Source organism: Cynoglossus semilaevis, chromosome 10 (assembly GCF_000523025.1).
Source record: "Cynoglossus semilaevis isolate Cse_v1.0 chromosome 10, Cse_v1.0, whole genome shotgun sequence".
Classification (NCBI taxonomy): Eukaryota; Metazoa; Chordata; class Actinopteri; order Pleuronectiformes; family Cynoglossidae; genus Cynoglossus; species Cynoglossus semilaevis.
In genome coordinates this window covers 1,185,098-1,200,357 of record NC_024316.1, presented here as the reverse complement: position 1 = coordinate 1,200,357, position 15,260 = coordinate 1,185,098, and the positions used below count along the sequence as shown (strand labels likewise).

The 15,260-nt window shown below is 40.7% G+C and overlaps 2 protein-coding genes across 2 annotated transcripts; one reads left to right on the top strand and one right to left on the bottom strand.

Moving 5' to 3' along the window:
- Nucleotides 1–1,554: 1,554 nt before the first annotated feature.
- LOC103384435 (prosaposin receptor GPR37L1-like) lies at nt 1,555–6,061 on the top strand. The gene is made up of 4 exons (XM_008317943.3): nt 1,555–2,646; nt 3,523–3,831; nt 4,464–4,835; nt 5,740–6,061. Exons 1-4 carry the CDS (start codon nt 2,008–2,010, stop codon nt 5,911–5,913), a joined length of 1,494 nt encoding a protein of 497 aa, XP_008316165.1. The 5' UTR covers nt 1,555–2,007; the 3' UTR covers nt 5,914–6,061.
- Nucleotides 6,062–12,138: 6,077 nt separating this feature from the next.
- On the bottom strand, nt 12,139–15,254 carry LOC103384461 (ADP-ribosylation factor-like protein 8A). The gene is made up of 6 exons (XM_008317981.3): nt 14,142–15,254; nt 13,393–13,473; nt 13,217–13,290; nt 12,595–12,688; nt 12,417–12,484; nt 12,139–12,299 (listed from the first exon to the last, which is right to left on the bottom strand). The coding sequence occupies exons 1-6, from the start codon at nt 14,262–14,264 to the stop codon at nt 12,209–12,211; spliced, it is 531 nt and encodes a 176-aa protein (XP_008316203.1). The 5' UTR covers nt 14,265–15,254; the 3' UTR covers nt 12,139–12,208.
- Between the last annotated feature and the right edge of the window lie 6 nt (nt 15,255–15,260).

Below are 15,260 nucleotides of genomic sequence, written 5' to 3'. Positions count from 1 at the left end.
GATTTTATTTTTCACTAACAGAGTGCAAATAGATGGTTAACGTTGCATGGATAGGTTGTTAAAGGGCCAGTTCTACCTGGAAGACTGTATAGATCAGGGGTCCCCAACCCCCGGTGCACGGACCAGTACCAGTCCATAGATCCTTTGGTACTAGGCCGCAGTGGTACACAACGAAGATATGTACTTCATTTTTACTAATTAAATTAAAAATTAGGTTAAGAAACTTTTAAGGTTTTTAAGATCCCACGGCTTAGCGGGCCACATTTGGCCCCCGGGCCTTGAGTTTGACACATATGATCTAAAGTAATCATCGGCTTTATTTTTGTTGGCCTTTAAAACTATCTTAAAGACATTTTTAAAAAAAATATGTCAGGTAACTGTTCAAAGCTGACATGTTGCTGTTCGTGTTGACTTAGTTCATAATATTTAGCTCTACAGACAGTTGGCTGGGTATTTTACACAGGATTACCTGCTGATCTATTGTTGGCAAACACATAAACCAACAGACATAAAATATATGATAGATTTTTTTTTTAAACTGAACAGGTCTCCTGAGGGCGTGTGTGTGTGTTCTGACTGATAACACATTGATAGCCTGACATCAATAAATCTGTGTGGTCTTCACTTTGACCAGATGTTCTTCTGTGTCAACCTCCAAGAACGGACTAGTTAACTTTAACCCAGGCGTGGGCAAAGTTTTTTGTTTTTTTTTCATGGGCCATAATTGTCCCAAACTTGAACGGGGGGCCGGGTTAGGAGCAGATAGATGGAGCGTTTGTTTTAACTAAGATAAATGTCATGTAAAAATCATGCATAAAGACTAAAATGATAAAATGCTTTTATCATTTTCTATGCCATCTATTGGGGAAACATGGGTATTGCAGGGAACAGGAAGATAGTATAGTAAGCAGTATAATGATATTATAAAGAAATTATAAATTTTGGAAAAGTTTGGTGGGCCGGATTAAAAAGTTGAGCGGGCCGCCTTTGGCCCCTGGGCCTTAGTTTAGCCATGCCTGCTTCAGAATAAAGTACATGTCAGTGTTAACATATGCTGTCCAATTGTAGTTGTACTGTAGTGGTACTGTAGTAGTTGTAGTTGTACTGTAGTTGTCATTAAGTATTTATAAATATCATATATTTCTCGGTCTAATACATATATTATCAACGTTAATAATTAATTGTAGTGCAAAGCATTTGAAATTATTGTATCCATGCATCAGTCCAAATGTCCTATTAGAAAATCCAGACATTGCATGACAGTGACACACAAAAGTTTTTTTTATATCAAAACCGCCAGAAGTGGGCAGCAAAACAGTTTCTAATCCAACGTGTGTTGGCAAGAAATTAAAAGGTGAAAATGAATTCAAACAAATGTGTTAGTCCGTTGTTGTGTTAGTTAGTTTGTATGCCGATTGCCTATGTTTAAAAGCCCTCTCTCTCCCTGACCCCTCCCCCTCCCTTTCTCCCTCTGTCTGTGTGTGTGTGTGTGTGCACGTCTCCCCACGGTGTGTGTGTGTGTGCGTGCGTGCACGTCTCCCCACAAACCCTGCCAGCAGCGCAGTTCTCCTGGTTCCCAGAGCAGTCTCCCAGAGATCCGAGACTGACTCAGTGTCTCTGCAGCTCTGCGTCCAGACACAGCAGCCTCTGCACTCTGATACTTTCCCATAATTCTGCTGGAGCTTCAAAACTTTCAGCAACCCTGACTGGACTACTGAGGGGCCGAGAGAACGCAGGGGTTGTGAACAGAGAGCATCTGGAACTTGGGGACGAAGAGAGACAGAGACAGAGACATAGGACCAGAAAGCGTCTCATGAACAATTAAATTGTTCTTGTTTTTTTTTTTGTTTTTTTTTTTTTGAGCATTTCTCTTATAACTCGCAAAATATCTCTCTCTAATTCTGATATTGACATTTAGCAAAAATCAGTATCAAAATTGATCTGCAATAATTTTTTTTTTCTTTTTCTTGAAGAGCTGCTTTAAACTTGACATTAAAAACCTGCACCATGTCGCCCGCTCTCGGCATCTTCCTTTTTCATTTGTTGCTGCTTGGAATCGAAGCTCGGAGCGTTAGGAAACTCGGACAGGTAAAAATGCTAGACACTGACCACGTCCCAGATCAGAAGCTCCTCCCTCTTTCAGAGTTACTGGATTTGGACGAGGAGCAGCGCCACCGTCTGGTCCGGGGTACCGAGGAGGAGGAGCAGCAGTCCACCTTTGGACAGTCTTTCGAGAACGATTCAATGACACCTCCACATGCTACCGAGTTTAGCCACCCGTACAGTGTCGCAGCAGGGGGCCCCGTGGATGAGGGCAGTCTTCAAGGAAACGTCTCGTTGTCTAATGACGCAGTTCCCGAGTTCCTTAACCCGTTTTACCCACTGGCCGAGAGCTCGTATGCAGCGTTTGCCATCCTCTTCCTCGCCGGTGTGGTGGTGGTCGTGGGCGTGGTGGGAAACATGGTGGTGATGTGTGTTGTTTGGAACAATTACTACATGAGGTCCTCCTGGAACTACTTGCTGGCCAGTATGGCCTTCTGGGATTTCCTAGTTCTGGTGCTCTGCCTCCCAGTGGTCGTCCTCAACCACCTGTCCCACAAAAGGATCCTCGGTGAAATCACCTGCCGCATGGTGCCTTACATGGAGGTAGGTGGGGCCTCGAATGTAGTTCGAGAGGAAAATGTTTTGAGAAAAGACATCCGAGCCTGAAGAGGGCACTGGAGGGATAGTATAGAAAGTCAAGCCGTGAAAGGTCTACCAGTGGGTTACGACACCTGGGTTTTAGTTTTGGTGGCACGTCAACACTGTAGACCATCAACAGTAACGGATCCGATCAACGCAGTCTTGGAATAAGAACGCGGAATTTTATCTAATTTATTTGCGTAGCAACACTGTTTGTATGTTGTAGAAAAAGAGTTTTTCAGATTAGCCTAAACCAGTGGTTATCAATTCCCTTCCCTTCCGACCCACACCACCGCAAATTGAAATACTATTGAGAACCTGATAACATATATATTTCTATCTGTACAAACCACTGTATGAGTTGCTGCCACCTAGTGACTGGAGGCTTGTTAACACTTATGTCCAACGTGCCATATTCCATTGGAAGACCCTCAGGCGCACCTCACCATCGCTGACCATGCAACATGGTAAACAGCTGGGCTCCTATTGGCTAGTCATTACAGTTGCAATCACTAACAGTGAGCTCAGAGATTTCACCTCGGATATCGATGCAAAAAACTACTGATTACCATGGAAACCATTGACTCGGTTCACCATTTCAATCCTTCGCGGTGAAATCCTGCTCGTTTCTAATAGCAGATGTTCACTGATGCGTCCCATTACCGTGAGTAGGACTTTGTAGATTCAATTATAAAACAGGAAGTTCTTGTTCTTTCCAGTCGGACCTTAACTTCACCCAAAACACAAAAAAAACTTCCATGCAAGTCTGTTTTTAAATACTGAACTGAAGAGAAAGTTAGGAACCAGCATTTGACGTTGACATCTTCCTCAATTCTCCAGGTGGTATCTCTGGGCATCACCTCCTTCACCCTCTGCGCTCTGGGCATCGACCGGTTCCACGCTGCCACCTCGTCGTCGCAGCTAAAGGCGCGGCGCGTGGAACACTGTCGCACGGTTCTGCTGAAGCTGCTTCTCGTCTGGATGTTCAGCCTGCTGTTCTCCAGCCCCGAGATCTTCCTGTGGCAGCTCAGCCAGGAAGTGTTGCCCTCCAAAGGTCAACTGGTGGACGCCTGTGCCATCACGAACTCCTCCCCTCTGTCCCTCTACCTGCCGGACTCCCTTCACTCTCTTCTTCTTCGGTATCACCAGGTGAGTTTCGGCTCAACGGAGATGTAGCGCTAGTTCACAATTTGGCAGTTTTATCAAATATTCTATGAGTCATTTTTGTTCTAGACAAGGGGTGTCAAACTCGTTTTGGTTCCGGTTTTCCGCATAGTCCGATTTAGATGTCAGGTGGGCCGGACCAGTACGATCATAACGTAATTACCTATAAATAACAATACGTCCATGTTTTTCCTCTTTGTTTTCATGCAAAGAAGTACAAAGTATATCTGATTCTAAAAATAATTGTATTAATTATAATGAAATGTCATTTTGCAAAACATTTCCTGAACACGAAATGTACTTTTTCAAAATTTTCAAAAAACAATATCATTTTACAAAACATTTCCTGAATGTGAAATGTACTCAATCAAGCGGGCCAGATTTGAACCACAAGCGGGCCGGTTTCGGGCTGCGAGCCGTATGTTTGACACCCCTGGTCTAGACGGCTATATGAAAACTACAGAACTATTAAAACAGCAGCTATAAAAAAATAAAAATAAAGGCAACTGCAGTAGCTTCAGTAGCTTTCGCCAGTAGCGCCAGGTGTAATCAGATTACTTTTGCACTTTGTACTTGTAACTTGTAACAGCAGAACCTGTACTTTGTGGCCGTCTCAGGGTCGTATGTGGTGGTGTTTCGGCTGCTACTTCTGCGTCCCTGTTCTCTTCACCATTCTCTGTCAAACGGCCACACGCAACGTGAACAGCGACTACAACTCGACCAAAAAGCAGCGCGACCACGAGGAGCGCTCCTCCGAGCAGAAGCACCAGCAGCACCAGGCTCTGGAGCGCCAGCTGAACTGCACGCTGTTCGCCTTAGCGGCGGTGTACGGGATCTGCGCTCTGCCTGAGCATGTCTGCAACATCACCTTTGCCTACATGAACATAAGTGTCTCTGAGGACACCGCCGCCATGCTGGCTCTGTTGTATCACTTCCTGCTGTACATCAAGTCGGCGATCACACCTGTGCTGCTGCTCTGCCTCTGTAAGGTAGGCCAGGATGAGAACGAGTGAAGAACGGTATTTAAGGTGACTGTAAAAGCATAACCTGGAACAATTTAATCTTTGCAATAATTTTTTACCGTATTTTCTAGACTATAAGTCACTCTGGAGTACCAGCCAAAAAATGCATGATGAAGAAGAAAAAAAACATATATAATTTGCACCAGAGTATAAGTTGCACCAGTGCCCTCTAGCGGCTGTCAGTGTGAAATTAACAAACATGTACATTTTCAGTGGTACAAGAGAAGCAGATACTGGTACACAAGCCTAGAGCGCCCTCTAGCGGCTGCCAGTGTGAAAATATTGAACATGTACATTTTCAGTGGTACAGGAGAAGCAGAAATTTGTATACAAGCCTAGAGCGCCCTCTAGTGGCTGTCAGTGTGAAAATAACAAACATGAGAAATGATATATTTTAATATATAAGTCGCACCTGATTATAGGGCGCACCAGTGCCCCCTAGGAGCTGTCAATGTGAAAATAACAAACTTGTACATTTTCAGTGGTACAGGAGTAGAAGATACTGCTACACAAGCCTAGAGTGCCCCCTAGCGGCGGTCAGTGTGAAAATAGCAAACGTGAAATGATACATTTTAATATACTGTATAAGTCACACCTGAGTATAAGTCGCAAACCCAGCCAAAGGATGAAAAAATTGAGAAGTTCAGAGGTGAAAGTTTTAAACATATTTAGGTTTCATTTTTTTATTTATGTTAGCAAAACAATTCTACATTTAAGTCCATCGATAACATTAGAGATTTAACTATAAGGCACTATTTTCCTCACCATCTTTGAGTTTGAGCCATATAGAACCCATCGTGTTGACAGATGTTATCAGTTGTCATGGTAACAACCCCTCCACTACAGCGTTGTTTGTCTGGTGGTGTTTCAGGCTCTGGGTCAGGCCTTCGTGGACTGCTGCTGCTGCTGCTGTCAGGAGTGTAAGGTTGACGCCTCTCAGGACTCACCAGGTTCTGCCCAGCTCAAACTGAAGGCAGCCAATGAGACATCCATCCTATTCGACAAGGCTAAAGACACGTCGGCCATCTTGTCCATCTCCAGCTAGAGCTACTGGTCGGCTGCGTAAACCAATCACCCCTTCTTGCCAACATTTAGAATTTAATAACTGCTTCCACTCCGACTTATGTTTATCTCTTCAATGAATTTTTTATTTTTTTTCAAATTCATCTCCATAATTTTTTCTTCTTTTTTTTTAAAAAGGAAATCTTAATTTTTTCTTCTTTTTTTTAAAAAAAAGAAAATCTTCCTCCATGGACACAGAGTCAAAGTCAACTCTTCTTTCTTTCAGTAAAGGATGTTATTCATGTTAGTCATTTACTCTTCTTTCTTTCAGTAAAGGATGTTAAGTCATTTGAAGTAAGAGAAGTCACTGTTGTAAAAAGCAGGATCCTAGTGCAGGCCTCTGCATATATCCTTATCGGTTGATATCACAATTGGAAATGAAGTGTTTGGACAATATCGGCATACGGGATATCGGCATCCCTAGTAAATATAGTTCAGAAGGGTTGGTGAGAAGCAGAAAGCAAGTCAAGACAAAAGTACCAGGATGTGGTGTCGGGTTCGAAAGGTCAAATGGAACGAAATGAAACACAACCGTGTTTCCACAGTTCCGTCAGATAATAAGATGAATGCATTTGTATTAAAAGTTTTTAAATCGTTTTTAAAACAGATAGGTCATGGCTTTGCACCAGTGGCTGAATGAGGTTACTAGCGCGACGTAGTACGATGCTTCTAAACGACGTGACCAGTCAGGAACCAACCTCAGCTAAAAAAAAAAAATAAAAAAAACGGTCCACTGCTGCCTCCTGTGGTAGAGCTCTTTCACAGATAATTTCAAACGTTGACGTCACATTGTAACACATTTAATTTAGCTGCCGTGTGCTTGGAGGTGCATCTCACTCGTGTTTCTCTATTCAGAGTGAACTTGTTAGAAATTTCAGGCTCCACTTTGAACAGCCCGATAAGCGGTTAGTGAACAGTTTGGATTTTTTTTTTTCGTAATTATTTTTGTCTTTTCATAGTCGTCTTTTTCACTCCCATTTGTTGTACAGTAAGCCAGTCGATCGTCGGACGTAAATTTAAAAAAAAAAAAAAAAAAAAAAAAAGTTTTTGAATAGCTGAATGAAAACTAAAATATTACCGCACTGAACCTCAGACGGGGATCGATTTAACTTGACAAACCTCATAAAGTCCGGATCAGTCCAGAGAGAACTTCTTTAATGGCATCATTGTTCACGAATGCTGACTTGTTGTATCGAAACAATCTTGACCACTGAAAAGGAGTGTCAAACTTTTGCTTTGGTTTCTTAGAAAATCTTCATATTTAATTACATATAATTTGACAAAACAACACAAGACATTTCTTTTTCACTTCAAAAAATTCATCAAGCGGGCCAGATTGAACAACCCCCGTGGACCTGTTTTGGCCCCCGGGCCGTATGTTTGACACTCCTGTTTTATGGGGCAAAAAAAAAAAAAAAAAATGTACAAGTGCTGAGGAAGAGATGTCAAGAAGCCGGGACACAAATCTCATCTCAGGACCAAGGTGGTTTCCTTTTTCCAGCAAATTAAACTGAAATGAAACGTCTCACTTTTCCATAATACAAATGTGTAGTTTTTTTTTGTAACTTTAAGATGTTTTACTAATGACATGTCTGTGTGTTAAAAAGAGTAAATCTCTCTGTCATAACAATGTCTGTGACTCCTGCTTTTATACTGAGATGATACTATTGAGAACCTGATATATTTCCATCTGTACAAACCACTGTACGAGTTGCTGCCACCTAGTGGCTTGGAGGCTTGGTATCATTCAAGCATTACAGCAGTGGTACACTTATGTCCAATGTGCCATATTCCATTGGAAAGCAGTACTTCTCAAATAGTATTTGAGAAGTACTGCTTTAGTCCAACAGTTCTAATATCAAGACAAGACTGTTGTTACACTGATTCGAGCCATGAATAACACGGTTATTTGGAGACAGAGAAGTCTGAAAAGTTTAGTCTTTGTGAGAGAGCCGCAGATGAAGTTTTACTTCAAATAGATAAAAGTAATCAAGGACAATGTTTTTTTTTTTTTGTTTTGTGTCAGGACCATGTGTCCCCCCTCCACTGAGCTACTGCTCAGAATATCAATGAACCCGTCCCGTCGCCGTGGGAGACCAGACCGCATTCACGCGTCAGACAAGAACACACGCATCCGCAAACATGCCCACACAACTTTTCTGATCAACGAAAAATCTGTTCACGCTGTCTCTGCCCGTTACCATAGTAACCACTGAATGGGGATTTTCCCATTGAAAGAGCTGATGGGAAACAGCAGAGAGAGAGGGGAGAGAGACCTGTGGTACATAGGCGATGTCAGAGACAGAAAAAAAAAAAAAAAAAAAAAATTCCAAAACAAGGACACAATAAAAAAACGACTGACTGAATTAAAACCACTACTGATCTTGAAATAAGTCTAGGAAAATAATCTTGTAAAGTGTTCAGTCATTTTTGAAAATTTTTTTTTTTTTTTCAAAAGTCTCTATATTTGTAGCAATATTTTGGGGAGTATTTCGGAGTAACATCTTCAACTACATTTACTAATATGTTATTATTGTAGGTCGAATGAGGGAGAAAATGATCTGAAAAAAAAATTTTTTTTTTAAATGAATGAGATTCAGCAAATACACAAAGAAACTGCAAAAAGCTCAGGGGAACCTTTCTGGACCACTACGTTCTGTGAGGAGGAGGCTAACGTTCTCATTAGTAGTGATGAAGAGTTCACTGCTGTGAAACAAACCAGCGAACAGAACGCCTCTGTTCACTAATGAAGCCACACACACACACACACACATACTGAGTGACTAGACCTTCGCTGGTCACGTGACATAACCTCGGCCCCAGATGGGACGGAAACCAAGTGCTCCAGTGTATCAAGAGGAAGGTCAGAGGTTCAAGTCCCACATTCGACTGTGAGATGTACGAGTGTTACCAAAAACTGAACTCTGTTCCGAAGAACGAAATTCTGATATTTAACGAAAACTGACATAATGGTCGCTCGGTTACATCGTGATGGGAGGTAGAGCTACAGAAAACAGAGCTAGGAGTGAACAACCGCACCGCCTGATTACATGGCAACAAGAATGATTTAAAACTGAGAAGGTTTAGTTGGTTATATATGTAGCTGCTAAAATTAGCATGCTCTCGCTAGCATTGAAGGCTTCTGCTATGGGCTAACTGGATTCTGTGTACTTTATTAGTATTCTCTCACAAAAGTTAAACGGCTCATGCTAACCAAGCAGTGTTGCTAGTTCCTTGATGTTGAATTTTAATAACAGCGAGATAAATGACAAGGCTAGCACATTTTCTTCCTTCAGAAAAGACGCTTCTTTAATCATTATTTATGTTGCGCGGGCAGGATTTTCCGCTGTGTGCTACACTACATGCTATCTTGCGCGTTGTCCCGCTGTAACTTAATGAGAACTCAGCAATGTAACATTACGGTATAGGAGATTTTTGTACGACGTCCGAAAAGTGACACTATTTTAACAAATGTATTGCAAGAAACGCCTGGCAACACTGGAAACTAACTTTAACGAACAATGCTAGCTAACCTTTTGGCTAATTGAGAAAAAGACTGATCTAACCCAACAAGCTCTAATTGCGTTTGACAACTTAATGATATCCTTCATATTCGTATCACTAGCCACAGACTGCGGCCATCTTTACTTTTGACTGTTGTGGTAATAAATACTTTTTAAAGGAAAAATATACCGCGGAACAACATTTGATTATTGGGAAAAATACTAACAACACAGCGAACAAATGATTTGTCACATTACTTTCTTGGTAATAATTTGAAAGATTTTTCCTTTTATGTGTAAGTCAGTGAGTGAATAAAGAGTGTAGTTCTCTCACACACACACACACAGTGAATACAAAACTGGTTTTGTTCTGTGGGAAAAGACTGATGAAGCAGAGAACAGGAGGAAGGCTCTGTTGTCCTGACAACAAGCTCGGACTTTTGATGGAGAGTGAGGTGACCCTCTTACACACACACACACACAGCCAAAGTACTGCCGGCAGGAAACACTGGGGCCTGATTCTTTGTTAAGTGCCATGTAAGTACACACACACACATACAAATACACACCGACGCACACATTTCCGTGCACGGCCACACACACCGACGGAGGTGGACTGGCAAACTGTCCAGATTGTACCCTGCCCTCGCTTGTTGACAGCAGGGATCAGCGCCAGCGCTCCTCCGAAAACGCTGCAAAGGAAATAAGCGGTAGATAACGGACGGATGGATTTCTTCACTTTTTGGGTCTGAGAAAGTCATTGTTTTTACACTTTTGGTCTCATTTACCAAACTTTCCCCAAATGGCTGTTGAGGAAGGACTTTTTTTTTTAAGGTGGTTATACCCTATAACTACCTTAAAAAAAAAGTCCTTCCTAGGGTACACACTTTTTGGACAAAAGTGATATTTTTAAAGATTTAATTATGGATTTTGAGTTTCGGAATTTTATGGAATGTGAGCTTTTTAGGATTGATAAACGCCCCTAAGAGTTTTAATTAAAAATAAGAATTTAACCTTAATTTATTTGCTTTATTCCATTGCTTTTACAAAATTATTGCAGTGACATAAATGAATTTGGTTTTTGTAAAAAATAAAAAAAAATAAAAAAATTTGTTTAACACTGCAATTGCTTTTAACAGAGGGAGAAAATGTCTTGTAGTGTTTTTCTTTCTGCTGACATACGCAGACAAACACTGCCACCTTGCGATCAAAACGTGCCATTTCCATGGCCTCGTTTTTTTTTTTTTCCCCCTTCATCAGATTGAAACATAAACACGAATCAAGAGAGATCTTGTGAATTTTAAAATAAAAATTTTTATTTGAAGAACTTCACCCACGTTTCATTTAAGATCCACATGATGTAAACATTGCAGTCAGATCACGTGACATGCCTGGTCCAATCAGCAGACGTCAACATGATAAACAATAAAAAGGTAACAAAAAAAAAACAAAACAAAAAAAAAAAAACAAATTATAAGAATATAAAAGAAATAAAAAATACGTTTCAGTACCACTTCAATAAATCTGGTTGAAGTCACATCATCAGATTATTATTATTAACATTAGTCGTATTATTACTATTATCTTACAAAAACAAAATTAAAACAGTGCAATAAAAATCTTTCGGTTTCTCTTTCGGACGGAGAGAGAAACAGAGGAAACGAGGAGAAATGAAACAAGAGAATGATAGAAGAAGACTGGCAGATTACAACAGACGGGGGATAAGGAGGAAGGAGAGGAGGAGCTTTTAGGGAACACAGATGATAGATGGAGGAGATGAAGTTACCAGAAAAAACAGAGGAATGGAAAAAAAAAAAAAACAATGAAAATGTCGGATTAGAAATAAAGGAATCCAAGAGAATTGTGAGGTTAAAAACCAAATCCTCAAAACCGTCCCCATAAACGGGCATCATACCAATGAAGGACAGAGCCCAGTGAGATGGCTTCAGTTTAAGAAGCTGCTAGACACCAGTGAAGCGCACGCGCCTCCACCGACCGGCCCGTGCCAGAGCGGAAAAAAGAATCAATTTTTATCAACTCAAAAGCCTGTGTTGATGCGTACAGATGCATAGACACTTGTCTTTTTCTGCTGGTTTTAGTTCTGGCCTCAGTATCCGTAGAAACGCTCTCATCTTCATACTGTGTTTTTTTTTTTTTTCCAGAGAGAAAAGTCTGATAAAAAATTGTGCATTATTTGAGCTGGAGCAGAACTAGAGAATAAAAACATTTCTGACCTCACCGTTAATACTGTTGTTTTCACGAACGTCCGGTAGCTGCAAACGAACTTAACTTGACTTGAATTCATCGAAGAGTTTTCTCTCGATCACCATAGAAAACTTTTCTTCAAACCCTGACTCTAACAGGGAGTTTTATTCATTTAAATTAATTTAATTAGATTTTCCAATAAAAAACCTTCAGAGATTGTGTTATCGTTGTCTAGTTTTACTTACAGTTTCTACACATTACAGACATATTTAACTGCGATGATACGATCAACCATCTGCAGTGTAGTCTGTAGGATACAGGCAAGTAAGTAGAAGGGAAAGTGTTATAAAAATACAGTAAGTAGGCTGCTTTGCATCCCCCGGGTCCTATATTGTATATAAAAAAAAAAAAAAAAAAAAAACAAGACAGGAAGTGAGTAGGCGATGTGACCTGCTCTTCTTCCTCTCCTTTCATTTCAACTTTGTTAGTGCTGTCTACCATTTTACATCTCAACATAACAATTTACACAAGATCACTTAGGAGGAATATTGGTTTCAGTCAACATTTGTTTTACGTCATCTTTATGTTACCGATGTTGTCTTTCTCCTTGCAGGAAATCGAGTAGCAGCAGATCTCTCTGTCCTGAATCGCTGACAGGTTCCTAATAAAAGAAACAATGACAAATTTTAACATAGACACCTGTAGCGTTTCATATTTTTGTTCGTAATTTGCATGACTTGTTTGTTTGTTTGTTCAGTATGTGATGTTGTGCACTCACATCCTTTCTATGAGTTCCTTCTCATCCAGAGCTCCAGGCAGGTCCCTCTTATTACCCAGAACCAGAACCTGGCAAATACAAAACACATCATTATTTCAACAACAGTTTTTTTTTGTATTCCTTGCTTCTGATCTGTACGGTTTCTCTTTTTGTTTTGTGCGTGTTGTTGTTTTGATACCGGAATCCCCTGCAGCTGTGGTTTGTCCAGCAGGTTGTGGAGTTCATTCTTTGACGCCTCGATTTTCTCGGGATCTGCTGCATCCACCATGTACCTGAAACCATCAAGAGGAGAAGAAGAAACATTTAAGGAAAAAAAGATTCAAAACTCAACTAAATAATACCATTATTATTATTATTATTTTATTACAATTCTGACTCTGATTTTTGTTCACGTCTTCATCTCAGGATGTTGAAGTTCCCTCAAAGTCCATAAAGAAAACCTGTGATCTCAGCTGATGGTCTACTGCTGCGTGCATCACTGATGTTCATTTAGTCGGAACCCATCTTTTCACAGGATTTAACTGTCTTAGTGGTTACAGAACATTATTGAGTTGTTGTTGTGTGTGTGTGGTGCTGTTTAGGTGTGTGAATTGTCTTTTGCACCATACACATTTTTCAAAATCTTCAGTTCACTTTTCTCAGTGACACAAATCGATCACAGGGTGGCAGCAGCAGCATATCCCTGATTTTTGATCAGGTCGAGGTGAGGAGAGTGAATTTTTTTTTTTTTTTCTCCTTTACTCTCAGACCTGCATTACATTTAAGCATCATTCGGCTCAGTTTGGTACATGGAGACTCACACGATGGCGCTGACTCCCCTGCAGTAACGCTCCCACATACTCCTGAACCGGGGTTGACCTCCGATATCCCACAACTACACAGTGAGACCAGAATATGTGGTGAAACAAGGGCTACGAAAAAACACTCATTACACACATTAACGCACAGCGGGGACAGAAGTGTGTGAACAACACACCTTGATGGTGACATTGCCTTTAGTGATTTTCCTCATGTTAAATCCAACTGTAGGAATCATGTCTTCACTGAACTGACCTGACTGAAACACAAAAACCATGAATTAGGATTAGATACATATCAGGTTTTCAGTCACTCGTTTAAGGTCATTATAGGAGAACATGTGATCTCATTTAAAAAAAAAAAAAAAAAAAATCATCTGGACAACAAGATAAATCCTGAAGAAAACAACTGCATAATTTGTGACGCTGTCCGATAAATGACTTGTTGCATGATTTTCAGACATTGACTGAATTGACCGTCAATCATCACTGGTGTCTATTGATTGACACAAACACCTACACACACCTATATCTACTTTAAAAATTAACTCTCTCTATAAAAAAAAAAATAGTTTTTCATATTATCTTGAAATTCATCCATTAAAATATCATGTTGGATATGGGGACAATGGTCTAAAAACACAATTACAATACTATGACAATACACTTCACAGCTAACATACTTATCATACTTAGCTAACATCTTATCTCATATATGAGAGCAATTCCAGGAATGTCTACAGCATAAGTACAGACGGAATATAAAAATATTTGAGCAGTATGTGCCTCTGCAGTGACAGCTCCCTGACCTCATTCTCACTTTCGTCACTGCAGGGTAACAATGGCCGTTAGCTCTCATGCTAATTAAAGCGGCTGCCCTGTTAGCGCTCCTGTCTGACAGCAGCTGCAATGGCTCCGCTTCTCTTACCGCTATAACGTTGACGAAGGTGGTCTTTCCAGAGTACTGAAGCCCGACCAGGGTCAACTCCATCTCTTCCTTCCAGAAAAGCGCCTTAAACCAGTCCAACAGCTTATTGATGAGCGCTATCATGTCTTCGTCTGCTAACGGCTAATGCTAAAGCTACCGATTTTTTTTTTTTTGCTTCTGTGGCTATCGTTGATGCTAAGTCGCTAACGCCCCGGCGTTGCTGTTTTTGTCCAATTCTTTTTTTTCCCGGACGTTGACAATCACTAATAACGTCACTGATGGTAAAAACAGACCCAGTGGTACCGACTGAGTAAGACAGAACCACGGGACAGCTATATAGGTACAAGCTAATCGTCCGAAAATATTTACGATGCCCCTTGTTTTCCCTACGCGTATGTTTATTAGCGACGCCTTTTACAAGTGCAAGCGCTGACACTGACGGGAAAACAGAGGATACTTCCTGTTCAGGCCTTCAAAATAAAACTCTGACTATCACTTATTTCCTTTAAAATATGAAAAAAAGACCCCTTTTCGACGGCACTTAAGGTCTTATAATAACAAAATACACAGAGTTTATACGTTACTGTGGCATATAATGTATACTGTATTCGCGTTAGATAGTTTTCTCAAATAATGCGGCCACAGGAAGTTACCTTTTAGCCTCCTTTTAGAGTTCGATTGATACATACAGCGAACGAGCACAGAACCAAGAGGAAACGCACTCGCAAGCAAGGCTGTAAAACCTGCCCCCTGCTGTTCAAAAACAGATTACATGCGGTAGTTGAATAGTAGTAGTGAATAGTCGAGGAGTCGAGATACTGTCAAAGCCAGGAAAATGAGCCTGGTGTTCTATAAATAAAGTCAAATAAGACAGGTGTTTGTTATACATTAACACTTAAAAATGGGGTACCGTCTATTTATTCAATTTCTTTTAGGTTTAATGTTGCTTTGGTTTCAGTCTATGGTGACAAACGGGCAAATAAGATTGTCAGAAAATCGTCTGCTCAGCAATTTTGGTGTCATTTGTTGTTGGTTCGGTGGTCGCCCGGGGGTCTTCTTTAGGTGTGTGTCAGTAGGTTTCATGTGGTATCACTTCTTTGGGCTGTGTTCTTTAAGTGA

Excerpts from the sequence above, each read along its gene's own strand:
- LOC103384435 (XM_008317943.3), top strand. The coding sequence starts at position 2,008 with ATGTCGCCCGCTCTCGGCATCTTCCTTTTTCATTTGTTGCTGCTTGGA. Across the intron at positions 2,647-3,522 it reads GCATGGTGCCTTACATGGAG|GTGGTATCTCTGGGCATCAC; the intron begins GTAGGTGGGGCC and ends TCAATTCTCCAG. Across the intron at positions 3,832-4,463 it reads TTCTTCTTCGGTATCACCAG|GGTCGTATGTGGTGGTGTTT; the intron begins GTGAGTTTCGGC and ends TGGCCGTCTCAG.
- LOC103384461 (XM_008317981.3), bottom strand. The coding sequence starts at position 14,264 with ATGATAGCGCTCATCAATAAGCTGTTGGACTGGTTTAAGGCGCTTTTC. Across the intron at positions 13,291-13,392 it reads AAGGCAATGTCACCATCAAG|TTGTGGGATATCGGAGGTCA; the intron begins GTGTGTTGTTCA and ends CTCACTGTGTAG. Across the intron at positions 12,689-13,216 it reads AGGGGAGTCAGCGCCATCGT|GTACATGGTGGATGCAGCAG; the intron begins GTGAGTCTCCAT and ends TGATGGTTTCAG.